Source organism: Chaetodon auriga, chromosome 3 (genome assembly GCF_051107435.1).
Source record: "Chaetodon auriga isolate fChaAug3 chromosome 3, fChaAug3.hap1, whole genome shotgun sequence".
Taxonomy (NCBI): domain Eukaryota; kingdom Metazoa; phylum Chordata; class Actinopteri; order Chaetodontiformes; family Chaetodontidae; genus Chaetodon; species Chaetodon auriga.
The window spans coordinates 20,373,592-20,400,578 of NC_135076.1; the positions used below are offsets into that span (position 1 = coordinate 20,373,592).

The 26,987-nt window shown below is 44.0% G+C and overlaps 1 protein-coding gene across 1 annotated transcript in view; it reads right to left on the minus strand.

The window, feature by feature from the left end:
* Window positions 1–26,766, minus strand: part of cpamd8 (C3 and PZP like alpha-2-macroglobulin domain containing 8) — a 41,495-nt gene extending 14,729 nt beyond the window's left edge. The window contains exons 1-31 of the mRNA XM_076726555.1: window positions 26,139–26,766; window positions 23,897–24,048; window positions 23,392–23,414; window positions 22,547–22,712; window positions 22,150–22,202; window positions 21,581–21,598; window positions 20,917–20,971; window positions 20,689–20,802; window positions 20,167–20,251; window positions 19,869–19,977; window positions 19,387–19,614; window positions 19,079–19,249; window positions 18,862–18,990; window positions 18,503–18,701; window positions 18,209–18,387; window positions 16,982–17,131; window positions 16,472–16,633; window positions 16,228–16,370; window positions 15,456–15,518; window positions 14,276–14,507; window positions 12,488–12,641; window positions 10,848–10,978; window positions 10,649–10,700; window positions 10,213–10,511; window positions 9,237–9,314; window positions 8,993–9,149; window positions 8,617–8,793; window positions 7,041–7,122; window positions 3,005–3,161; window positions 2,597–2,671; window positions 534–699 (exon numbers count right to left, since the gene is read on the minus strand). Coding sequence (XP_076582670.1) covers window positions 534–699; window positions 2,597–2,671; window positions 3,005–3,161; window positions 7,041–7,122; window positions 8,617–8,793; window positions 8,993–9,149; window positions 9,237–9,314; window positions 10,213–10,511; window positions 10,649–10,700; window positions 10,848–10,978; window positions 12,488–12,641; window positions 14,276–14,507; window positions 15,456–15,518; window positions 16,228–16,370; window positions 16,472–16,633; window positions 16,982–17,131; window positions 18,209–18,387; window positions 18,503–18,701; window positions 18,862–18,990; window positions 19,079–19,249; window positions 19,387–19,614; window positions 19,869–19,977; window positions 20,167–20,251; window positions 20,689–20,802; window positions 20,917–20,971; window positions 21,581–21,598; window positions 22,150–22,202; window positions 22,547–22,712; window positions 23,392–23,414; window positions 23,897–24,048; window positions 26,139–26,224 — 4,045 coding nt within the window. The 5' untranslated portion in view covers window positions 26,225–26,766. The remainder of the gene's footprint in view (window positions 1–533; window positions 700–2,596; window positions 2,672–3,004; window positions 3,162–7,040; window positions 7,123–8,616; window positions 8,794–8,992; window positions 9,150–9,236; window positions 9,315–10,212; window positions 10,512–10,648; window positions 10,701–10,847; window positions 10,979–12,487; window positions 12,642–14,275; window positions 14,508–15,455; window positions 15,519–16,227; window positions 16,371–16,471; window positions 16,634–16,981; window positions 17,132–18,208; window positions 18,388–18,502; window positions 18,702–18,861; window positions 18,991–19,078; window positions 19,250–19,386; window positions 19,615–19,868; window positions 19,978–20,166; window positions 20,252–20,688; window positions 20,803–20,916; window positions 20,972–21,580; window positions 21,599–22,149; window positions 22,203–22,546; window positions 22,713–23,391; window positions 23,415–23,896; window positions 24,049–26,138) is intronic.
* Window positions 26,767–26,987: the final 221 nt, after the last annotated feature.

Consider the following 26,987-nt stretch of genomic DNA (forward strand, 5'->3'; position numbering starts at 1 on the left):
AGACAAGCAAAGTGAGCTGAAGACAGAGAGGGTGCAGGGGCAGCATCCTGGATCATATGACTCACTGTATCAATATCCTAATTGTCTGAATCTTTCAGCAACTGTGCGACCAAGCCCTGTGTCTTCGGTGTACTTGGGGAATAAAATGATTGTGATCAAGTATTGTCGTGTTCCCCTCAACTCTGTCAAATCTGCCAAAACTTGCAGAAAGTTTCAGCGGAGAGGAAGAGGAGGAAATGGCCAAAGGAAACCAAGAGAGAGATAAGAAGCAGAGGGGGAAAGGGAGGAGTGGACTGAACCACTGCTGAGGACTACAGCAGCTTCTTTCACCCTTGTTTCTGTCCTATATCTTGTACCTGCAAGCAGCCTTACGACAGGAGGCTTTAATTGTAATTATCTGATCAAAGAAATGAGCCATATATTCTACATATTCTCATTAGTCTTGTTGTGACAGAACACTTGCATTCAACATCTGCTGTCCAGGTTACTAAGCTCTGAATGAAAGGACCTCCAGAGTGAGAGCGTGGCAGCACCTTGTGTGATGGCCATGTGGTTGAGGCGGCGCAGAGCCAGCGGGGCGTATGGGCTGCGTAGCAGAGCCAAGGCGTACGCAGACAGGGCCGTGGTGTAAGGGTCGTCGGCAGAGTAGGTGTTGCTCTCCAGGAAATCCTTGGCTTTGGCCACTGCCACCTTTTCTTCCTGGACCAGACATGACAGCACGTTAGACAAACACAAATTAACATGTGATGAGAGTAATTTTTGTTAGAGTTTTGGAATTTAGTCTAATTACTGGTGCATTTGCAAGCAGACCTGGAGATATATATGTATATATGTATGTATATTCTTCCACTAGTGATAACCTGCCGTTTAAACCTGTAAATGTGTTGCTAGTGCTTTTTTTTTCTTCTTACTCAATCTGAGTAACTGATTAAAATACCATTCATTTGTTAAGTGTCAACATATCTAAATCCATACATAGATTTTATTTAGGACTATTGAGCCCAGTGTTGATGGAAGATTTCCTGTAAGGCAAAACACAACAGAGATACAAGAGTGACTGCCAGCTCATAAAACATGGCCCAGAAGACTGTTTAGGAAACTAAAATTAAAAGTAACAAAATCTTTGAAAAGTTTTTTCACTCAGTATTTGTGAAGTTTTCAAGTTTTAAATGAGCATAAAATGGACATTGATTTGCTTTAAAAATGACAAATGTCAATATTATACACTTCATTATGTCATATATAGACAATAATAGTACAGTTTAGTCAAGTACAAATATAGTTTATCATACAAGTACATTAGAAGATACAGCGTCTGTTTAATGTTTCTACAGTACTGAGTTTTTCTTTTATTCTATTTCTATTTTGCATTCTGTGCTGTGGCAACCTAATACCCCTGAGATCACCAGATATGCCTCTTACATGACATAACATGACCTCTGGCATACCTTTTACACACACACACACACACACACACACACACACACACACACACACACACACACACACACACAGAGTTTAGAGGCTGTCCTGTCCAAACTCTCACCCGTCTCCTTTGCTCAGATGCAGTTGTTGAATAAACATTCATTCTGGCCATTAAAAAGTTGAGAGTTGACTTTCATCTCATGCAGATGTGACCTTCCCTCTCATCCCTGAGATGATAGGCCTCCAGAGCCACTCACTGTAATTGCAGCAGTCATCTTTTAATTAAGTGAAATTGGAGGGGGGGGTTAAAGGTTCCGCTTTGATGTGAAGGATACCTTTTCAGTTTTTATCAGTTGTAAAAGGACAGACTCTCAGAAGAAGCCCTTTGGGATAGATAGGAGAGGAAAGGAGGTGGAGGACAGATGGGATGGAGAGGAGCCAGGAGGAGGAAATGCTAAATAAAGAGTAAAGTATGTGAATAAATGGAGAGCAAAGAAAAAAACAATCAGAGGTTCAGAGGCAACAATAAGATTGTGAGGATGATTTCACCAGATTTATGGTCCTCTTCCTTTTCCCACGTCTTTCACCGACTGAACAGCACATGTGGTGCCGATATTTGATTACTGAGGATGGCTACTAGTGACAGAGTTAAGTAAAATCATGCACCAAAGAAAAGAAGTGCAAAGAGGGAAAAAGCAGAAAGGAGAAGGGGAGGAATGCAACCGAGGTGTCTTTTCACAGAACTTAATTGTCTTTGCATGTCAGCCTAAATCTTTTGATGTAGTCCAAAATGTGATTAGATATTAGATTAGCAGCACTGGGGCAGAACAAATATGAGTAGGCTGACTGCCAGCACATCCATCTTCACAACTATCAGGAATGCAGAGATACGTCCACACACGACCTGTGCTTAAATCCACAGCAGGCTGGTAGGATGGGCTACAGGAGTAAGTGGTTCAAGTGGGACAGGCAGCGCGCTACACTTCGCTCCAGATGATTAAAAGACTTGCACCTTTTAACCCGCTGGCAGCATGAATCACTTTGTACTGCATCTGCTGTAAGTGACAGATCAGGCAAAGTGGAACATTTGTACCTGTTTCTTTAATGGGCTTGTTGAAGTGCCGTCACATTAAACACAGTTTAGCTTAATGCTGAGCTGCTTACTGCTTACCTCTGTGGTTATCCCCGTCTCCAAGAGAGCTGCTACCACATAAGCTGTAAGTGAAATCTTCCCATGGATCCCTCCCTGTGGACAAAAGCACACTTTAGCTTTGAGTTAGGACTTCAGGTGGGACTTGGTGCATCCATGTTTGTCCCTGCTGAGGAGCTCAGGCGGCTGTGGCTTAGGAGGTGGACCACCCATCAGAACATCACTGGTTTGATCCCCGGCCCCTCCTGTCTGCATGTGGACGTGTCCTTAGATAAGATACTGAACCCCAGATTGCTCCTGATGCTGCGTCTTCTGTGTGTGTGAGTGTGTCTGTGTGTGTGTGTGTGTGTGTGTGTGTGTGTGTGACTGGAAAAGCACAACATAAATGCAGTCCATTTTGACTGGAGATCCACCAAGACACAAGCCTACCTGCAGGTCTTTGTTGAGGATGCGTCCCATGGCGGGGAAGGAGCCATCATCTCTCTGATGTTTGATGAGCCAGGACTTGGCTGCACGAAGCTCCTCAGGGTCAATAAAGATGAAACCCCGAGACTGAGCAAAGGACTTCAGCACAAATGCTGTCAACCTAAAGGGAGAGGAGATGGAGGTGGGGTGGGGGGAGTGTGGGGATAAAGATGGGTGAGGGGGGAAGGAAAGCGGAAGAAGATAAGAGAGGAGAGATATCTAAGATCCTTTAAAACATGTGCTGGCAAATCCAGCAAAATACTTAACTATCAGGAGTTTGACGGCAATCAGTTTTTCAACAGAGTGAGGAGTTTTCCAACAAGTCACACTCTTTCAATCTGTCAACAGAGGGGGAGCGGGGCTGATAGAGAAGCAGATGGAGGGATGTTTTTGTCAAAGATAGAATGAGAAAGGACTGGTATGTATAGATGGATCTGAGGAAATGGAAAAAAGAAAGGAAGTGAGGAGGGGAGCAGATGGGTGCGGCAGGGTTTGATCACCGCTACAGGATGCGGCAGCTGTGCCACTGAGAATGTGAAATCTCACACAGGCCGGTCATGTACAGTATCTTTCTGCATGTTTGTTGGAGGTTTCCCAAAAGCATTCTGCAACTTATACAAATCCCAGGGACCGAGGTTGTGAATCTGGCTTGCCTGGGTGTGCAACTGAAAGTTTATGAGGCCTGGTTTTAGTGGGCCATGATGGAGAAGGACCAGGGGAACCACGGAGAAAGGCCAAGGTCAGCCCTGGGGGACACGGCTGAGCTAATAAACACACACTCATCCATAAACAACAGACCTCCCGGTAGTGGTCGAAAGCTGCAGACTTTGGCCAACAACTCCTCAGTGACAGCGAGACATTCCATTACAGCACCCCTGACCACGACTGACTTATAGGATGAGGCAAGCTGCTTACCATAAAAAGAAAGAAAGGCGAGATGGAAACGAAGAAATAAACAAACAGGTTGTGCTCTAGTTTCTCAGCACCGCTCGTCAGTGAGAGCACAATCCAAGAAAGAGCACCAGGAGAGATGAGTATGAAAAAAAGAGTCCCGCTCTCATAAAGCGAAACATTAAATCTTCCCTGGCTGGAACCAGGATGTTATTCCTCCCCCGAGACAAAACTAGGGATGGAGGCGCAAGCCTGTTGGAATTTTTATAATGTTAAGTAATATCGTATCACAGGCCCCAGGGAAAGGTACTGGAAAGTGTAAATATGATTTAGTTTGGGGAAGGAAGGAAGCACTAGACAGGCTCACTTCCACCACTCAGCCCTTGGCTGGGGTCACCCTCTCTGGATCCCCCCCCCCCCCCCTTTATTCTCTCCTGTTTTCTGACTTCCCACTTCCAAATCCCCTCTCTGAGCTACCCTTATCCAGCTCCGTGCTTCAAAGGGTAGATCTGAAGGATTTTTTTTTTTAAAGACAATACACGGGTGTGCTCCATGATAAAGCCCAACTTGACAAGCTTAAAGGGGGAATGTCGTGAGTTGGACTCAGAGAACGGGTTCCCCACTCCCTGTTTAAGCGCTTTTACTATTGAGGTGTTGCTGGTGTGTTGTTTTGGAAAGCATCCAGGGGTCTATCACTTAAACTTAGATGAAACTTGATTACACAAACGTATTACTAACGAGGGGTTAGGGGTAGCTGCCACGAGGCTCCTGAGGCTGAAATGATGGATTAGGTGCTACAGCTGCTACTAAACTGGGAAATTAAATCAAGACACGTGTAAAATGTTAGCAAATGTCTGGCTGTGGCTGATCATTTCTCTATTACTATTTGTTGGATGTGGCTATATTTCAGTTCTAGGGATTACTTTTGCAGGCTGTCTCTGAATTATAGCTTTGTAACCAGCCTTAATATTTCATACAGACAATAGATAGCTTCCATTTTACAAACACATACCTTCAGTGGCTCTATAGCCACGCTGTTACAAAAGAAAGAAGATCAGCTTGCCAGTTTGGCCCAAGACTGCAAATAGCTATTAGGTCAATACAGCAGCAGATATCAGTTCTTTCAATCTCTGGTATTCAGCCCCCCAACCCTGCTAACGTTGTCAGATCAGTCTTTGGGCAGACACAAATGCCATGCCAGCCTCAACATGTAGAGCCCAGAACTGAGACTGTCAGAGAAAATGAGGAAAGAAAGAGACCTGGCCCACTTTTAAAAATAATTATATAAGGAGGGAGCACGCTTTTGACAAGTCTGTTAAAAGCTATTCATTAGTTTAGCCTCAGCCTCAGTTTTCTCTGCTGTTGCTAAAATGGAAGAACACATGGAAATCTGAGACTTTATTAGATTATTTAGATAAACTGTCTTTTTAAGTAGGTTTGCAAGACAGTTGAGGTTCATGGACTTTCACATTGGGCTGGTGTTAGAAAATCGGATGTGAGGGTGTCACGGAACAGCAGGACAGGAGGAGGAGGTATACAGTGGAATGGGGAGCTAGGATGCTGTGTGTGTGTGTGTGTACGTGCGTGTGTGCGTGTGTGTGTGTGTAAAAACCTTATGCTGATAATAATGGTAGAAGATGGAAACATTACAAAAGGGGTCAATTTATACTTGGAATTAAGGTAATGATTGAAAGTAGGATTAGTTGCACATGTAGTTGGACATGTAGTTAAAAGGGCAACACATGGGGTCAGTGGTTATAGAATGAATGTAGTCAATGAAAAGTCCTCACAAGTATGGCAATAAAAACCAATGCATGTATGCACAAACCCGCACCCAGCATCTGTATTGTTGTATTTGCAAAATGGCAGGTAGTTCTCACTGAACTCCACATGAAGAGGAGTCAGGGGTTAAAAACACACTCTATCACCCTTAGTGTTCCTCGTCAGTGTCTCCCTGCTTCAGATTACAGTAAGTCAGTGAACCTTCAGTCCACACTGTGCAGATTTAACAGCCTTGGCAACAGACAGCCAGCGCTGCACACCAAAGCAGTACTGCCAGCCCTTGTCATTATGTTCAATCTTTTCATTAGATCCTGTCAATTTCCACTCAGATACATTTTACAAGCTGGAATACATTAACACTGCATTACGGGTGCTTTTAAGCAGGCAGTAAATGTACTACTCTATTCGTGAACTCTGGAACTAAAACAAAACCTGGGCTTGTTTTGGATGCAAACATGTTGCTGATGGATTCATAAAGTGTCTGATGCAGGTTTACTGAAGGTTCACCATCTAAACTGTGCCCACAACCCACACTTGTTGCCCTGGGCGCCAAGGAAAACTCCAAACCTCTGCTTGTTACATCCTCATATCCTCTCACAGTCATCACGGGAAGACTTCAAGGTTTCCATAGGAGTTTAATGTTACCAATTACACCCAGGTAGTGAGTCATTAAGAGGCATGCTCCACTTCTATTTTCTAGGCCATGTCCAAAAAAGGGTAGAGAGCCATTTGGTGAAGTGGCTCCAGACAACTTATAACAATGTCTCCAATTGTGGCATTAAGAGCTCGTCTGTGGGGCCAAAGCAGCATGGGTCCACTCGGTGCCACGGATATGAACCCTGATTAACTGCAAATAAATCTTGACAGCTTTGCCTACCTCAGGGATCCAATTATGCAGTTTGTTTATGATTCTCTGTCGTTTATGTAACCTGCTGTTTCACAGCGTTAGCTCTATTAAATATCATAATACCCACCTCAGCTCATAAATCAAGCAGAGGTATGCACATTGTGCATGGGCCTCCAAATGCAAGAAGTGGAGCTCCCCATTGAGAGCATTGATTTCAGTTTTATAAATATAATGAGATGGTTCTGTCTGCCTGCTTGGCCCCGGGGAGTGTAAACATGAAATAAACACTCACCAGTGATTTAAACACATCAACAGGAATAGATTAATTTGAGCATTGTGTGCTGAGACGCTGATAAAAACTTCATTGCTTTGGCCAGCGACCTATGTCTCAGTTAAAGGTGAAGAATGTGGCTACAGCTAAGTATAGTTTGGCTGGTATGAGTTGAGTAAACTTTAACAGCTACACCTACAAGGACTTACCACATGCTGCCAGAGGAATCCCTTTCTCCGAAGGCACTGTAGGATCCATCCTGCCGTTTGTAGGTCAGCTGTCTCTGGTAGCCTGGATAGGAATAGAGAAGGGGAGAGGTGATGGGAGAGCATACTTTCTTACTTACTCCACATACTTGTTCGGGTTGTACAGAGCCTGTCAAGTCTGTTGAAACTGAACATTTTCTCTGTCCATCAGTGCTGCCACTGCTTAAAACAGCATTCGATAGGACCCTCACATATTGTATGTAATAGGGTAAACGCACACTAACTGCTAGAGGTGAAGTTGTAATATAATAAGAGTTAACAGATTTTAAAGTAAATTGTATTTAATGTTCTATATAAGTGTCAGGGTATTAAGTGAGGGCTCTTCTGTCATCCTGTGATCTTTGAAGCTCAGGCAGGAAATGAGAAGCAACAAGGTGAGACTGAACTCTGGGCTCCATTTTACAGGCGGTGCAAAGACTGGCAAAAGCAGCACTTCAACATGTGGTATTTTCCTGACCTTGAAATGCTCTTTGGCCATTTCTGTGGTATTTTCATGCAGAGCACAGTGCACATGGTGCAAAGTTGGGATGCAATAATCTGCACACAACTGATGTGGGGCAAGGTGAACTTCTTTTGTGCAGAGCGAGCTGCGCCTGCATATATGCATAAAAGAGCGTCATCGGTCCAGGTGTCCCACGCTGACATCAAAGACAGCGAAGTCAGTCTCAATGTCATTTCCACTGTCAGGATGACTGAGTGAGTCTTTGTGGGGGTACGTGGAGAAAACAGAGGAGGTTGAGAAAAGATTGGTAAGTCTGAGCAACCACATCCAGCTTCATGTTCCAGTCCATGAGCCAAAGTATTAAGTGCCAGCCAGGTCAAGGCTGGTCTGTCAAGAAATCAACAGTTCCACAAACAAAAACCTTTATCCAAGGTAAACCTCACTCCAGCAGTTTCCAGAAAACTCAACAACAACAACACACAGTTTGCCAACAATTAGAAAACATTCCTTCCGCTCAGCATTAAGTCACTTTGCTCACAGTTGGGCTTGAAGGGATTTGACTTGTTTAGATTCACGGCACACTCTGAGAGCTTAATTGATGCTTTTGTTTCCTCTGCTTAAACAGCTGTTAGGTAATTGGAGGTACGTTAGCAGGATTCTGGGAATGCAGCGCATCTTGGATAAACACTCATCAGTTATCTGAACCAGTCATCCAGACAGGTGGAATCTGTGGTATCAAAGGCAATCCTTCATCTCAGTGTCCAATACTAGATCACTGCTTCAGGTATGTCCAAAGTAAGTAGTCCAGGAAAACAGTTTGTATGAATTAAGAGCTCTTGGTCCTCCTGATACACTGCTTCTAATAAATATCTTTGCATTTGAAACATTTTACTGGACATCATATCCAAACCACATCACAGCGAGTAGAATAAACTTTTTAAAGACAATTACTAAAATTGAGAGAGCAACAGTATTTTTAAAGCTTAGTGAGGATGTCATCTTTGACCCACTGGGTAAGTTTGCATTACATGTTAGGTGTTATGAAACCAGAACGCGGTTTGGTTGCAGTTTCTTTACCTTGCAGCAGATAGTCAGTTGCTTCATTCTCAACCTCAGAGCTCAGCTGCCTGGTCTTCTGCAGGTACTTGAGGACAAAGACATTGGGGGCAAAGTGGATCATGTTTTGTTCCCCACATCCAAAGGGCAGCCGCAACAGCTTGTCCAGGTTATTAAGAGTTGGCCCCATCACATCCCCTGATACAGGTTCACACACACAAAGACAGTGTTTATGCACATTACAAAATGTATTTTAGTTTCATTCAAATGTCAGCTTTACTGATCTAAAGCTAAAGCTTCCAGGATGAACTGTTCATTAAAGAGTATAATGGAAATAATAGATTAGAGTACATGATTCTTACAGACAATAATTCCTGTACACATAAAAAAAGTTTACCAATCATAAATGCAGTGGCCCTCTCAGATCCAGGCACCATGTTGTGTGGGACCCCTAGAGTGAAGGCCTCGTTGTGGTTCTCATCAGAGTCTTCCTTCCTCCAGATCTTAAACTCCCCAACTGAGCCCCAGCCTGTTGAGAAGCCTATGTGACGCACCTGGATGGACAAACAAAAAATGTTGGAAATGATCTCTGAAGATAAAAGAATGCAACTAGTATATAAAATGCCATAAAGGAGTCAAACCTGGCCAGGGAACTGCCCATCGCCCACTGCCCATTGGAGGATCATTGATTCATTGGATGGATGTAGACCATGGCCAACCTGGGGAGAACAATACAGACAGGTTGAAGACACATGAACACATTCATAATCAATCACATTGCATCTGTTTATGTTCTTTGGTGGTACTTTAGCTGTTGCCTAATCAGAACACAAATAGATAGCAGTCAACAGGAAAACATCACAAACCTCAGAGAGGAACTGGCGTTATTTTTTTTTTTTTACTCCCTCATACTGAGCACTAACAATGTCCTTCTGCCAAGTGCCAGTGATGCCAGTGTGATTCACTCACCTCCCACACACAAACACAACATACAAACAGACCCACGTAGAGCACAGTTCCTCACTGTTACTAGAGTTTCATTGTGTAATCGCATTAAACCAAAGACCATGCAAGGGCGAGCCCCACAGCTCATCTAGCCCAAAATGCCAGCGCACCGCCCCCCTCAGCAAAATAAATGAACCCTATTGGGCTGTAATATGCAGGCTTTTAACTGCTGCCTTTGGTGAATGGTGCGAGGCTAATGCTGGGACTGGGGAGCAGTGTGCCAGCCAGAGGGTGCCATGCGAGCACCAGGCCATGGATCACTGAGTGTCCTCACTGACATCAGCCCGTTAAGCGTGACCTTATGGGAAGGCACGCCAGTAAAAGTGGCGCCAGTCCTCCTAACACACAGACCCCATGGCCTGCTGAGTCTCTTTCACTCTCCCCTCTTTGTGTCAGGAGCATCCACTTATGATCTGAACACAAATCTGCTGGAGGAAATTTCATCTTTCTATGCGCTCATCTGTTCACCTGCTCAACAGGTGATCAGTTGTTGCCAGTACATATATACATCCAACCACTGACTCACAGGAGTGTCAGTACTGATGATTGTAAATCTAAAGCAATATATGTTTTCCTCATGTATATTATTATATAACTATATGATCTTCTTACCTGTACTACACCTCCCTTCCAACTGATCCAGAAGCTGCGGAACTCGTCCCAGGAGAGGATGCCTGGCGTGGCAGTGCTGACCAGGGGCTCACCCATCTTGCCCAAGGAGATCCAGGAGCGGGTGTTTTGCCTACCCCCAAGTACGATCTCTAGCATCTCCGCACTGTCATGGGGGCTGGCCGAGAGGGCAAAATGGGCATCGTTGTGGGTCTTGACCGCCACCTGGAACTGGTTCATCCTGGCCGGCTTCTTCACATACTGATACTCATACTTGTTAGGGGTGGAAATGTGGATTCTCTCTGTGAAAGAAAATAGTAAAAATACTCAGTTGCTTGGGTTTAGTGACAGTATTGACAGTATATACATTATGCATAAATCAGTTTAAGAGATGTAATTAGGGAGAAAAATTATATCAAGAAAATACATCTGCACTGACCATTAGGACAGAAGAAGACACTGTAGGTGTATTCTCTGGGAAGGCCTTCTGGCTACAAGGAGAGAGAGAGGGCGAGAAAGAGGAAAAGTGGAATAAATTAAAAAATATAGAAGGATCTCAATAAAATTCTAACCTTATGCTGAGTAAATTAAATATATAAATGCAAATCTTCTTTATTCGTCAGTATCAGCTCTCTTACCTCCACCTGGACAGTCCTGCGGACATAGTCCAGGCCAATTGGGGTCCTTCTTTCGTCCACATCATTGCCCGTTTTGCCTGTCTGGAGTCCATCCGAGCAGCAGCTTGGTTCACTGTAGGCAATGGCACGGGCTATCGGGCCAGCAGAGAACATAATCAGCTTTCCTTCTTTCAGTTATGTCACAGCACATTATCACCCCTCTTGGTTGTCTAGAGGATCTGTGAAATGTCGGCCCAAGCCAGCTGCTAGTCCCTAAAGAACCTGAAGAACATGTAAAGTGGCCATTGCTCTCCAAAGCCACAAGTTATTGGTTTTACCCACTCAGAGAAATGTATGTTTGAGTTATTGTCCACTTCTATATGCAGTATGTCATTTAATAAAATGCTAATGGTCGGGCTGGGAGCACTGGGGCTGAGTTGTTGTGTGTCTGCCTGAGCCTTTGAAATCTGTCTGCCTTGAGCTGCTCGGTAGCTGTGACACCTCAAATGGTTTATTAGCATCATTACAAAGTTACTTCTCAGAGGAGCAGACTGTGACACCGGGCAATAGTGTTTTGACCTTTGGCAATCTAGACATTAATGTCCATCTTAGTGAAGTGCTTAGGAGTCACTCTTTATGGGGGGATTTAATAAATATGCAGCATACATATCATAATGATATTGGTAAATTCTCAAGGCTCTGAAGAAAACATCAAAACATTTGTTTATGAAGTCAAAAATCACTACTACCTGGATCAGGCTGTATCTTTAATGTCAGCTGTGGACATCAACATACGTTACGCAGGACAAACATGTCTGTAAGAGGACTCCCAGTTCTCTTGCTGGGGAGCACATTGGAAATGTGGCCCTGTGCCAGTGGCGTCTCTTTGTGTGTGTGTACTGAGAGGGAAACACAAGGGGCCAGGGGACTAGGAGTGGGGCCATGGGGGGCCCATTGACCGCCAGTGACCTGCAAACTCATCAACATGCCACTGAGTGTCACAGCACAGCTCTGGTTGCTCCCCCACTGCTGGCCTGCTTTGTTCTCACATGCGCTCTGGAGGGGACTGTTTGTAACTCTGGGTGGGTGACCAGATCACACACAGCTCAGCTCCTTGGCCAGCAGAGCTCGCTTAAGTCAAAGGCTTGCCTTTTTGTAAGGCATCACACAGAGAGCACTGATGTCATGGTGAAAGGCTCCTTTTTTTTTTTTTTAAGTACCATGCCACTTAAGAATTCAAATAACACTATTTCCATGATCCAGCACAATCTAATCTGTATTGTTTATATGAGCATTGAAACTCCGAAGCGTACGTCGAAAACAAAGGCCGAGCTGCTTCCTTTCTGATCATGCCAAAGGGATTGTGGGATTTTAAAACAGCTGATCCTAAACTGTTGCAGTATTTTAACATTACTCTGTCTTTAAGCAAATATAAAGCTCCTTTATAGATATTTTGTATGAAATAGCGACATTTTTCTTTAGAAAATATACGATATCTGGTCACCTCACCTAAATTTGTGTGATCACATTATGAAAAAATGAGTATCTTTTGGGAACAAGATCATGTTAAAATCCTTCCACCCTGCCTCGAAAAGCATTGAAAATGATGTAATACTAATAGTTGATAGACAAGCATATAGTTAATTATTATTCTACAGTACCTGTGATGTTTGCTGACCCCAGCTCAGTGAAAGACAGTACAATGGATGTAGGTGTAGCCTCTCCAGGAGCAACGCACTTCTTCCTGGTAAGGTGGTGCTTTCCAGGGTGGCCAACAAACTTTATGCCTTTCGGAACTGAGACTTTAACATGAACCTGTGAGAGGAGCGAGGAGAGGAAGAGACAAATCAGAGGCAATTGATCTCCTCTGACAGGCCACAATGACATCATTTCTGCCGGTACGCCCCTCCCTCATATAGCGTGTTCTCCTCAAAGCTCTGAAAGCGAGGGAGAATTTTTAAATCACATTGTGAATTTTCCATGCTGACTGACTCATGCTTCTCAAGCTCCCTGAAGGATTAAGTTCCACTCATCGTCCAATTTTCACAGAGGGCTCGGTAATGCAGAGGGATCTTTTAACTGTTCTTTATCCACATGCCACAAGTCATAAATAACTGAGCAGAAAATATAGGAATCACATGTTGCTGGGGTGGACATCAAAGGAAGGGCTACGCTGGTTTGCATATTCACCTAACATGTCATCAGGGCAGCACACGCACAGGCCATTTTACAGGCTCATCTGCAAACATCATGATGTCATCTGTGTGGAGTGCAGGATGGACCCACTTAAGGCCAAGACGGAGCTTAGAGGGCTATTCAAAGTGAGCACTAAAACATACTTCTGGGCTAATCTCATATCTCCACCATACAAACCTGTGCTTTCCTTTGGCCACTATTTCCAATCCCTCAGTACCCCCGGGCCTACTTATCTACAGTTATTCCATAACAAGCACCATTTATCACATTGGTTTGACATCACAGTGGTTCCTCTAAGTGCAGAAATAAAAAAAGGACCATCACAGTGGTTTGTATGTTTTAGCCCATCACCTGTGAAGCACATCACGTGCTGACTGTAACACTGAGCTCTATAAAACTATTGACTTTCCTACTTTCCAGACAACCTCTGTTATCTACTAATGCCCATATAATACGAAAATCAACTTGCTGAGACTTTTTTTGTTCAGCAGTTTAACCCTTTTTCTGTTTTATTTGAATGGACAATTTCCTGTGCTCTTTCCTTGTTGATGCTGATTCCCACTTTAGATCTTGAAGACTTAAAGTGTGTCTTGTCTGATACATGTAAAGTCGCCAGTGACTTCTTTTCACTTGACATTGAGGAGTTTTTTCACACCACATAAAATGCAATCTATTACCTGTTTCACTGGTCAAACCAGGAGGGACAATATGGACTAAAATTATTTATCATTAAATATGAAATGTTTCAGTGTTTTCCAGCAGTCTATAACAATGATTCCTAATGATATGATTAAGTTAACAAGATCTGGACTCTTATAAGTGGCAGAAAATGAATGGATTAATGGATAATCTGCACCCCGGGGTGCCTTGAGGCTGGGCCAAGGGTGCCTCAAGCTTTATCAGATCATTGTTAATTTACTGTATGCAATGTTTCACCACGGTAAAAACATTTATATTAACTCCGTTTCATGTAATGTTTTAAAACAGAAGAAAAAAGGAGGAAATATCAAAATCACCCTGCAGATACTCTGAAATGGCTGACAATAAGGTGAAATGCTCAGAAATTGTAGGTAATGGGCTAAAACTTGCAAAACATGAGCGTGGCCCTATAAGCTGTATCCCTGTGAAGAAGTGATCCCCTTGCCATGTTCAGAAATATGGCTGAGATGAAGAGCGTGAGGTTTGTGCTGTGTGATGGCGAATGCTGATGAGCCTTGTTTCCTCTCCATCTGCCCTCTCATTCATCACCTTACCTCAGAGCAGGTTGGCAGGTAGTTGTAGACAGTGAGAGGAACTTTGGTCTGCTCCCCTCTGATTAAGCTGTAGGGCAACGTGAAGTCAACGAAGAAGGGCTTGAAGGTACGAAGCTCGGCTCTCTTCGCTAAGCCGAGCCCCTTCTCCTCTGACAGGCCAACAGCTTCTGTCACCCATGTGGTGATCGAATCCGGCACGTCGAAACGCAGCTCAGCCTCCCCGCTTTCAGAGCTGTAAGTGACACATGTTGAGATACAACTTGAGTAGCAGACTTAATTGCACAGTGCAGTAAAAGAGATTTTAGCATCCTTTTCATGTTTTATGTTAGCAACACCTGTGTCAACACCACCACCTGCACCAGTGTAACTACAGCAAACACTGTAAAATGGATAGGCGTGAGGTACAGTCAGGTGTTGACCCGATCTGTTTCTTTGAATGAAATGGGCTGAGATCATTATTGGCAACACATATTTAATGTTAGTCTTGGCAAACTGTCACAGGGCATAATAAACTTGAAAAACTGCATGTACGCCCTTCCTTTTGATCAAAGTTGCCCAAAATCCACTTTAATAGACTTTTAAGGGAAATCAGAGCTTTGGACTTCACAGGAAATTAGGCAGAGCTGAAGTCCCATCCAAAGGAATCAAGCATATGGAAATCTATGGGCAGTTCATTTATATTGGCTGAAAATGAATGGAAGGAGCTGTTGAGAAAGTGAAAGTCCGTTCCAAGATCGCCCAATTTAAATGAGGCACATTCACACCCAAAGGGGGGAAATGCTGGACGCTGCTGGAGTGATGGAACATCCGTCCTCTCACACGGACTCCGCTCGCACCTTTCCAGCACCTCTTTCTTATCCTTACTTCCCATCTTCCTCTCTTCTTCTGCATTCCTACACTCTTGTCTTCACACCTCAATTTCTCCTCCTGTTCTATCTCCTCCTTATCTCCTCTTTCACTCCAAGAACGTCTTTTGTCTCCTGTCTCTGTTTCATCCCTGCATGTTTTTGCTTCTGCCCTACACGCTTTAGATTTTGACTAAATCCCATGTAAGTACAGACAATCTGGTGCACCTGATATATCTAGCCACAGGCATGTAACACACACACACACACACACACACACACACACACACACACACACACACACAAGTGAAATATTTATATAAAGATTGAAATACCTGACGTTGAGACAGTGCCACACCCAAGTCTCTGGGAAAAATGTACGCCTACGCTTCTCTGCTCTGCAACCAAAACACAAGCTGACATCAATAAAAGGCTTCAGCTGCTCACAATAAAGCAATACCATAATTGGAAAATGTATTATTCTGAATTCCACGCTGACATTCACTAAGTCACGTCATGTGTTTAATGTTCATCACTAAAATGAGAAGTATCCGTGGCATTAAGGAATGCAGGCCTAAAATATGGACAAACTAACAAAGCTAATTTGTTTTGTCATGTTTTTCTCTGCGTGTCTATTACTCATTTTGGAGAACTTGTTCAACCCAAGTATGAGAAATACTGTGTATTGCTAGATTATAATAAGTGATCATTGCTCTCTCATGAGCTTGCTTTTCAGAGAAGTGACTGCATATGTATCTGAGTGTGTGGTCGAGTATCAATAACACATCGATAACTTCTGCCATGTAGCATTAAGAGGAGTGGAATAAGCAACAGGGTCATTTAAAAAGCAGAGAGACCATCCTAACACATACAGGTCAATCCTAACAGAGAAAGGTCAGTTTTTATCTTTTTAATAGCCATTATGCTAATGTCAGCAGCTTCTTTTCTTTAAGCAAGACCCAAAATCTCAATTTTAGATAAACAATTCTAGACCTTGTGAGGTTTTCATATAAGTTAAGGAAACATTTCCAAGAGCCACACCACAGTTAAGAGTGGTCAGCTGATGTCCAGAGACCATCTTTGACCTCTCTATAGAAGGCCGTTTACCTGGTTGAGGGTCGAGAATGCATGGCAGCCACTAAGGTGGAGGTGTGCGGCTGGAAGGCTGGAACGGCCTCGTCTGTGTACATGCCTCCACTCTGCCGGTGGTTTAAACTCACCATATCTGTCATCACAACCAGGCCTGTTTCCTGAGTTAAACATACAGAGAAATAAAAACACGTGCTAAGATTACTATTTTTGTATCGCTGCGTCCTTGCTGTGGGCTCTTAAACCAAGTGTGTGCTCTCACTGTGAAAGCGAAGCGAGCATCTTTGGTGATGTCCCAGTGCCACGGGAACACGGAGGACCGCCTGCGTCTCTTCGATGACAGCCCAGGCCACCAGAAGTGCCCGTCGTCTTTAGGAATGCCGAAGGCATCCGAAACGTCAAAGTCTGCCAGCTCTTTAAACACCTGCACAGGAGAAACACATTCACGACAGCTACACAAACACAGCTACACAAAAAAATGCAGCTTCAAGTGATATATATATCAATATGGAAGGTCAAAAGTCATCGCACTTCCATTTAGATACACTGCTTCAACATCTATATTCCATGTCACATACATACATACATTCATTCTTCTTTAGACAAAGCAAATATGTTAAAAAAGTAACAGTGAAATGAGAGAAATGTATGAAGCTGGATCCTCAGTTCACAACGAAACTACATCATTGAATGACACATTTTCTTTTTAGTTGCTTCAAGAAAAACAGCAGCTAGACAATGAATGAGATATCACTGTAAACTTAGGACCGACCTTGTCTGGACTGAGCTGGAAGTCAGGCTTTAATAGATAAAGGCTCTTATCCACAGTGGCCACACACACACAGGAGCCTTTTTCTCCCCGGACATGCAGGGTCACAGGGTCCCCCGGCATGGACTCATTAGCTGACAGAGAAACAGACACCTGCAAACCAACCAGCACAAGTCAACAGACAATATGCAAATCATAAAATGAGCATTTCTATGGACAAGCATGCATTTTTGGAGTTTTTAGACCACAATATTGCAGATTAAACCTCAACAGTTGGCAGCAGTGATGCAACTAATGATATATTTCAAAATCCATATGGCAAATCCTTTCACTGAACAGCTGGAGCCAGCACTGGTTTTTAAAGTGACATAAACGATAAATCAATCATTCTTAATTTTCTGCAGACATACCAAATCAATTAACTGTCTAAATGTTTCAGCAGTAGCTGGCAGTGTTGCCTGACAGTTGTTCAGCTTGTTTGCATTGTATACAGTAGAAGAGCGTCAGTTCTGCAGTGTTAGACAGTATGATGTGGAAGGACAGAGTGGAAAACTACAGGCTTTGAAAGAAGGAGGGATGGTGAGAGTCAGCCATAAACTTTCACACATCAAAACAATTTTTCAGCAGTGCGCAGTCACAAATTAGCCCTGTTAATCGGTTCCGCTGCCCTCCTTTCACCACTCTGTAACCTGTCATCCTCTCCTGTCACGACCCCACTCATCTGCCTGCTGCCTGCATGGCCTCTGTCTAATCATGCCCTCACAACCCCCTCCTCCAACACACCCACACACACATACACACACACACACACAGAGTGTTGTAATGACATACCAGGGAGCTGTAAATACTTCAGGGAGTTAACTCCACCTAATGCAGGCAGGAACTGGGGAGCTCTCCCAGGCCAACACAGCTGTTTGTTTACAGACATTACACTGTGGACAGAGCTGGTGCATGGACACTTGGGCTCAGCTCCAAAATGTATACACAGGCTGCACCACTTTTTCTCCAGGTTTTTATTAATTATTATATAATAAAACTATTTTACAGTCGCTCATTTATATCCAACATCAATGTTTGGCCAAGGAAATTACTCCCAATTATCATAACTTTAATGTGCGTTAATAGGGTAATAAAGGGTGCTACAGATGAAATGTTTTTCCCTGCAGCCATGTGTGGAGTAAACAAAAAGGCAGGAATAAGGCCTTGCACTATTTTCAAGATAATGCAAACCTGGTTCTCGAAGTCAGGCTGGATAGGGATTTGCAGACTGTCTGTGACGCCTTCGCCGTTTTCTCTCACGTAGAAGACCAGCAGACGGCTGAGGGGTGCCATGCTGTGGCTAACTGGGAAACGTAGATATGACACACAGCTGTCCATCTCGGCCTGGGAGGAGGAGGATCCTGCAACACCTGACAGAGACATGGCAGAGGAGGCTGATTCAAGAAATATAACAGATGTCCTAAAAAGGACTGTAGAACAAGTTTTCTGTACAGCTTTAATCTTTAAAATCCAGGGGATACGTACCAGAGGCAGACGGAGGCAGGTGGGTGGTGTGAATGTTCTTGTCAAAGGTGACTGTCGCCCTTTTTCCTCGGTGAGAGGCTGTCAGATTGGCCGACTGCTGGCCGGATAGCATGATGTTCCCTCTGGATGTCACCTCGTAGTGGAGGGTGAAGTTACAGGGACAGGTGGATTTGAGAGCAACCTCTGCTTCTTGGCCGACCTACACAAAGAGACAAAGCCAAATACGCTGCCATTATTATGTTACTGGTGATACTGTACCATCGTGTTTTTGAAGAAAAATTCCAACATTAATGCTGAACATGACCACATTCATAGGATTTTGACCTGGAAATGTAGACTGCAAAGAAGGCAGCACTTACCTTGAGTGGGGTGCTGGGGCTCTGAATCTGGATGTGACACCTGCTGGGAGAGTACCAGCTGCTGATTGACAGGTAGCTGGGCAAATACTGGTCTCCTACTGTCTTGCCATCAATGGACGTCACCTTTGTCTATGCCAAAAAAAGAAAAAAATGTTACTACGTTTTCATAAGATATACTTTAAATGACCTTCTCACTACTGCTGCTACTGCCACTGACCTCTAGCCAGACATACTGGGCAGCGGTAGGGATGGAGGGGATCTCAAAGGTGGCCTGGCCATCTTTGGAGATCAGTTCGCTGGTGTACACATTGTCCTTGGGGGTCAGCTCTGCCTTGACACGAACCCTCACTCCATCAGCTGGGCTCCCATCAGGGTAGGTCACCTCAATCTACAGGGAGAGGGTTAAACATGAACCAATGACAGCTTAATTAAACTATAGCTATAAGATGGCGAATATTATGTTTTCTTTAGTCCATACTGTGGTTGTGTGTCTACAGTGTCAAATGCAAAATTTTGCTGCCTCACCTTCCCTTTGTAAGGCAGACCAGGCTTGAACTGTTTGCGTGTGTCCTTGGAGTATTTGATGTCGATGAGCTGCTTATGGACGGGTGTTGAATCATCAAATGTGGTTTGCCTGCTTCCATCTACGCTGGTCACTGACGCCCAAATGCTCACGGAGCCCCTGAAGTGATCGGCTACATCCAAGGGCATCATGTCCTTGACACACAGGCTGAAGTTTGCAGAGCCTTTGATCTGAGAACAGCAGAGGAGGGATACGACACTGTGAATGCGTGGAACATAATTCTAGTGCCAGGGTTTGGATCACCCATAATAATAATTATGTGCAACGTATGTATGATAATAATAGTATTTTGAGGGGTTCAAAATTCAGCCCAAACTAACAATTCAGGTCACACAATCAACAATCTCATTTCAAGATCTGAATTTGATTATAAATTCAAAAACAGGAGCATTAACACGCAGTGTCAGGGAATAAATAAACTGACCTCCATGGTTTTAATCACAGGATGACCCATCTCATGCCGGTAGTAGCCCACTCCATTCACTGTCATGTTCACTGTCAACTTCCCTGCCACTGGTTTCCCAAAGGTGTACCTGTACAACATTGACACGTCAGACCTCCACAGGTACGAGGCAGCTCCATGAAAAAGCTCCATGAACGTAATAAAACAGAGCTACAGGCACCAAAGTTTAATGGATAGTGAGCCAAACAGAAGTGACCCTTCACACAGACGAGGGAGATTTCTGTTTGATGGCATCTATGCTGAATTTTCAGTGACTTACTTGGCCCTGACGGTAGCTTGCTCGCAGGAGTTCAGATCACGAATGTAGCGCGGCGGATCGATCACCAACTCAAACTTGGGCATCACTGTGAGGAAGGTGACAGAATATTACTTCAGATGCATATTTTAATTTTAATTTTTGCTGTATTATATCTTGTCCTGCTCATCAGTAGCTTCCTGGCCTGTCTGTGATGCACTGTCATTCCGCAACCACGCTCACTGCAGGAGTGCGTCTTCTGGGGAAAAAAAACGTGCTCCTCTACTTTTCTCTAAAGACGTTTCTCAGAATGAAGTACAACTAATTTCTGAAAGACTCAATTTTAAAGTTTAGTTTGCTCCACAAAGAAAAAAAATCCACCAAACATGGTATATCAACATATCATTACTACAAAGAAAAACAAGAATTACCTACAGGGCAATTTAAAGAGCCTAAAATGTAAAAATCAAATAAAACACAAAGGACTCTTGCTAAACAATGCTATCAACTGCTGTGCAGAACTCCCTTGCATGTGCGGAGCCTCACCATATTTCTGCACTTCAAACGACTTGTTATAGGTGTGGCCCTGCACCTCCACAAAGATAAACCACTCTCCAAACACAGGCTGGTCCGACAGAGGGAAGCTCATGTTCACAACACCTTCAGGACAGAGAAACCTAGTTAACACCGTCAATGCCTGTATGCTTGGGGGTGAATTTGAATCTACAGGCTGCACAAAGAGGATGTAAATGCATTGTAGAAGATGTGGCTCACCACAGCAGATAGATTTTAGACCTTTCCACTGGACCATCCTGGATCCTCTTGGATCCTGAGAGATCAAATTAGAAGTTCAGAAACCAGCTGAAGTGTTGAACTACGACTGTATGTTAGTAATTCATTTGCACATTGTTATTACACAGTAGCAATGTCATATATTGTAACTGTTGAGTAAGGTCTGACAGTCCTTGAACTGAACTTGACCCAGAGGCCGGGCTCCTGTCTCAGATCACTGTCAAAATACTTTTACAGCTTTTCCTCAGGTGATACATAAGCTGCAGGTAAGAGAGTAGTAAAAAGAACACATTGATGTGCTTGTCGCTAGCTATAAGTCATGCATGGGCTTCCCTAAGCTTCTTATGAAACAGCAGCTTGTTATTTGCCCTGCAATTGTCTCAAGATCTGGGAAGAGAGACAATAAATGAGCAAGGTCAGTAAGTATGAGAGAGGGAGACACAGTGTGGGGGGGACTGATAAAGACAAAACCAAGAGAAGAGACGAGAAAAGAGGAGGTTCCTTTCATGTTGTTTATCCTTGTACTGTTCCAAAGAGCACCCTGTTATCTAGGTGAGCTGCCCTGACTTCTGCTCTGTAATCTCCGACCAAGCTGGGAGCTAAAATTGCCAGTGTCCCTTGGGTGGTCCCGCCAGCCTCCACTCACCAAAACATACGCCTCAATCTGCAAAGAAATTGAAGAAAGAAAAAAAAAAGAGAGAAAGACAAGTACAAGACACGATGAATCAAACTGTAAAGCAGAGAGAGGATCCTATGCCTCTCTTCCTCATGCTTCTCCCCACTCCTTCCCTATCCAACAATCATCCATCTGTGAAAGTGAGTATTGCCTTTTACCAGCAGCAGACCTTTATAGCTGCAAACATCAATAAACCGTCTGTCTGCACAGTTGCACAGTATATTTGGAGCCGCTGCTGACATTCCAAGAGAAATGACTCTAGCTTGGCTTCTGTAAATAGGTAACTGTACATGTCTCTGCACTCATTGGAGACGAGGTTTCTCCTCCTAATTCCAGTGATTAGAGATCGTGCTGAATATTAAGTTCTATTGCCAAAGTGATACGGAGAAAGGTGAATGTATCTGGACATTTCTGACCAAAATCTATTACCCCATTCTTTATTGTTTGTTTGCCTGCAACCAGCTGTGTCTAATGCTTGTAATGTTTTTGGGTGCATGTGTTGGAGTTGCAACTTTACTGGTTTTGAGATTTTGAATTACCTTGTCGTTTACTGGCCTCAGGTCGGGGGTGACTGTGTAGACATTAATGAGCACTGAAGGCAGAAAGGGAAACAACATTATAAAAAAAGGTTTGCATCCTTTTACCAATGAAAAACTTCACACATATGAACATTATCTAGTATTACTGAAAGTCCTCTTCGGATCAAGGAATCTCTCACTCATGTCGGACCAAATTCTGAAAAGCTTTTGCTTGAACAAACCAATTAAATTGAGGGTCTGGATTAATTAGATGAATTAAAATGCTACATCCGATTAGGAATAGGCCATGATACCCAGCATTTTTGGTTCATTAACCAAGTTTTATTCTAGAGTCTCAACTCTCTACATTTCTGTGCAGCGATTAACTGATCAGCTACCAGGCGCACTATGAGGGAACCTTTATGTTTGGGTTTGTAGACAGGCTTGTCGGTCTGGATGAAAACAGCCGTGCCCTTGCTCTCCACTGTGACGGTGGTGTAGTTGTGGAAGATGTAGCCTCCTTCTGTGAGGTGACGGTTCCCCCACACCTTCAGATGAGCCTGGCCCCTTAACCCAGAGGGAACCTGGTGGCAAACACGCAAACACACACACACACACACACACACACACACACACACACACATAAACATACACAAAAGCAAGCACAAAGAGGATCAGGGCTGGATTCAGTGAAAGTAAATTAGGTCAATGGGGGAAGGATTGAAATGTTTACTCTAGGCGGCCGTGAGGAATTTGAAATTATTCACCTTGATTCAACATTTTTAGTACATTTTTAGGGAAGAAAAGCTACAGTACAAGAAAAGACCTACATTTGAACACCAGAGGAAGATGCCAAGCTATAACACAGCACACTACACATGACTGTATTTCACGAGAATGAGGGTGGAGGTTACAGGGAGGGGAGAGAGAGAGAGAGAGACAGAAGGGAAGAATCGAGTTGTGTATACTAGATTGATCTATTCCAGCCTTCGGGGGCGGCGGACCATACATGCACGTCAACAGCTGTTGCATATTATATTGAGGCTGTTACCTTATTCCCAATGAATGAGCAGAGACAGATGTTGCATTACAAATAATGTTAGTGTTGATTTGCATGTTGCCTGAGGAATGTGCACACAACGGACAAGGGGCTCTCACTACTGTGCAGCTGTCACCGCTAAACAGCGCTGGGAAGCAGCATGCGCATACTGTGGGACACTGCTGAGAAAACAAACGAAGATGAACACACAGTTACAGACTCACCTTTAGTTTGATGGTGCCTTTGTCTAAAACAGAAACAATGAGACATTTTAATGTCATGAAATCTGTATGAACGTCTGTATAATGCTATTAATATCCAGTAGGTATGAGAGCGACTAGACTGGGTTAGCAAGGAAATCCAGCTGCAGCTTGTCTCTGTGCCACTATGTGGTAGAGCTAGCATCATCTATTAATGTTGCTGTCAAACAAAACACACACTGTATACACTCAGTGGCTGGTGGTGGGGGGGCTGAGCTGTTGCCTCCAATCAAAGATAGTGTAAAGCATTGCTGGTCAGTAGCACACAATGAGGGCAGAGGACAATCAGCCTCACTTTGTGTGTTCTTCAATATACCTCTATGTTTTTGCCAGCCTGTGTGATCTCCATATCCTTTGAATAAATCACACAGAAGGCGGATGTCTCATTGCTCAACTTGTTAGTGCAAGTTTTCCTTCCAAACGTGATGCATTGTGCCAGCGTAACCTTAGCTCCTGAATTTGTTCTCACCCAGCACTGAGCCGTGGCTGTGGGCGACCGTCTGTCCCTTCACCGACAGCTGCACCTGGACGCGTGTCTCCGCTTTCGCATTAAAGATGGTTACGCTCACGCTCTCCTCTACGCCTGCTCGAAACACCGATGGTGCAGCGACCAAATAGCCCCTGAGAGAAGAGCGAGGTGGACAAAGGGGAGCCGGAGAAAGATGAAGAGGAGGGGAAGCAAGGGGAAGGGGGGTAAGGGGGGGGGGGGGGGGGTAAGGAAAGCAGACATTAAGAGTAAGAGAGTAGAAGTGGTAAAGCAGAGGGAGAGGTGGCAGCAGGAGATAAAGGAAAGGTCAGAGGTCAGAGAACAAAGAGACACAAGGACAGAGGTAAATACATGATGCATATGAAGTAATACGAAGGGCATCACTGCTCCACTTCGAGATGCAATGATGTCACTTCCCATCCCTGATTCCTGAGAGAATTTAACCAGTCTGTTGCACTTTCTCCCTGACCCATGCACACACCCACAAACACAACAAAACAGCCATACAAACAGGGGCAATCCACATGGGTTTGCGCAGGTGATCAGGTTTGATCGCAACGGCAACCAGGGACACAGTACCTGTTGGTCAATGAGCTCTCCGCTCTTGTGTTCTCTCTTTGTGGCACCTCTGACAGAACCTTAGCATCTGTTTTAAAAAAATAACGACTGAGATTCCACACAGTCCCTCTGACATTTAACTGAGGGAAGGAGCCTGTCACTGAAGCCACAGAGCAAAGGTCAGTCTTTGATGCTAATCAACAGTCTGGGGGGAAAAAAAACCCAATTTAGGTTTTATTTGGGTGACAGAATAAAATGCCATCTGGTGCTGAGATATGTCTCAGGTAACAAAGAATAATAGGTGCTCTTTTAGCAGAGTGTGGTCTGTTTGGGGTGTGTGGAGCAGCTGATACAAGCATCCAGGCACATGTGGCAGACCATGTCAAACAATATAAGCCTAAATATCTCTTTGTTTCAGTGCTGACACCCTCATTCCAGCTCCAATTTCTAAGGCAATTAGGCCGACTCACCCCCTGAAAACTTAACTGAAGATCACACAAATTAGGAGTGAGCAAAGCCTTGAGCACAAACCCAACTGCATGCCTGAGAGAAGGATCAGGTGGTTGGCATTACAGCACTACAGCATTATAGCCGGAGGCAACTGCAGTTCCTGAGAGAGAAAGTCATGAGAAAATCCCCTGGAAAATAAGGCTTCGGGAGGAGGAAGATAATACGAGGAAATTGACTCTGTGTGTTTGATCTACAGTGAGTTTAACCAGCTCTTGGATGAGCCTGGATCAGGTGGTGGAGACCATGCTTATTTCAGTCACATGGCTTGATGTACTCAACTTCTCATTGTTTTTGGCCAACTTTTGTCCTTTGCTGAGAGCTGGTCATTGCCTGATAAGGATTTGTGTTCCCTTTTGTAGGTGAAGTCTTTCAACAGTCCTTTCTATTTGGTTCAGTCACATGGTTTTGTGCTCTTAGCCTTCTTGCTTTTTGCCCAATTTTCACCCTCAGCTGAGCGGTTTAATACTCTACACTAGATTTAAGCCTTCCTTTGTGAATCAAGCTTGCAGTTGTCAGTAATTTTCTTAATTTGGTGCACAGAGCTGCACTCAAGGATAACCTGGAAGAATTGTTTACAACTCTTTACTCTCAAGGTCAGGACTCAGCTCCCAAAGCAGCTGACAGGAAGGTGACTGATGGCATCAAAGAGTCAAAAGCCAGTTTTACCTCTGGGACTGGAGAGAAACACTGAATCTGTGAATTTACCTTAAAAATTTGCCATTAACTCTCCAACAGCTACATTGAACAGCAGTGCAGTCTCAATAAATCACTGCTCACAAGTCCAATAACACATTAGTGAATGAAACACTCTGAAAAAACATGTCTTGTAGGGTAATGTCACTATCTGTAATGCCATAAAATCCTGATAAGTATTCACCAACAACATGACAACAAGGACAGATTGATTATCCAGTGAATATTACAAACTAATGATCAATACGCGTTGCTGCACATGTATGAATTAAACGGCCAATGTTGCGATGACCACAGGGTACATGAACTGGATAGTCGCTATCTTTTCCCAGTTTAACTTAGTGGCTGGATTTAGAGTTTTAGATGTTACAGTTCCCGACTGAGAGCATCGGAAATGCTCGTAGCGGCGTTAAAGCGCTTCACTACGCTTCAAAGACAACACATGCAAGCGGAGGCTACTTACTGTCTTTCTTGTGCAGAAGTTCTGCTCACATTGCAGATGAACAAAGTCCACGAAAGACTCAAAGCTGTCAGAGACAACCGCAACATTTTGGCCTCAGTAACCGAGATAATGCTGGATTATCGGCTCTCCTCTCTGAAGGAGGCTGGATCTTCCAGCTCTGATGAAAAGTTAAATGAAACTTTAACAGTCTGTGCCTACAGCCCTCCCAGTCTATCTATCCATTGAGGTTGGCTGGCGTGGTAGGTGTGCAGAGCTTCGCCCGGAACCAAAGATCTACTTTTTGTAATCATTCCACTTCGCCAAATCTAGTTCCAAGAAAATCGTTTTTTTTTTTTTCTTTTTTCTTTTAGAGCCCAGAGTACACGGACAGTCCTCTCCCATGTGCCTTCACCCGCCCCGGTTCCGTTCTCTCATATTTCAGCATTACAAATTGTAAGCGTCCTCCCACTTCAGCGAGCAGAAATGTCACTGTAAAGAAATGTTTGACATGTAAAATCCGTGCAACTTCTTGCTTCCCCGGACTGTTCCTGGTGATCTCTTTCAAGTCGGTGGATCCTTTTTTTTTTCTTCGTTCCTACAGCAGCGAGTCGGGAAACGATCGGCGTCAGGCTGCGCTTCATTCACTTCAATACCTCCTCTCACTTCTGTGCTGCAGGAGCATGACTAAGCCCAGTGGAAGGACCGGCGCGGAGCCTGCACTTCTACCACTATAAATTACCGGCACATTTCACATACTTTAAGTTCAGATGACAGATCGAAAGATCAACCAGCTCCGACTAGATCCTTTTGAATTGGAAAACATCACAAGACGGCCAAGCTGGAAAAGGTTTAAAAACACGACACTACAGA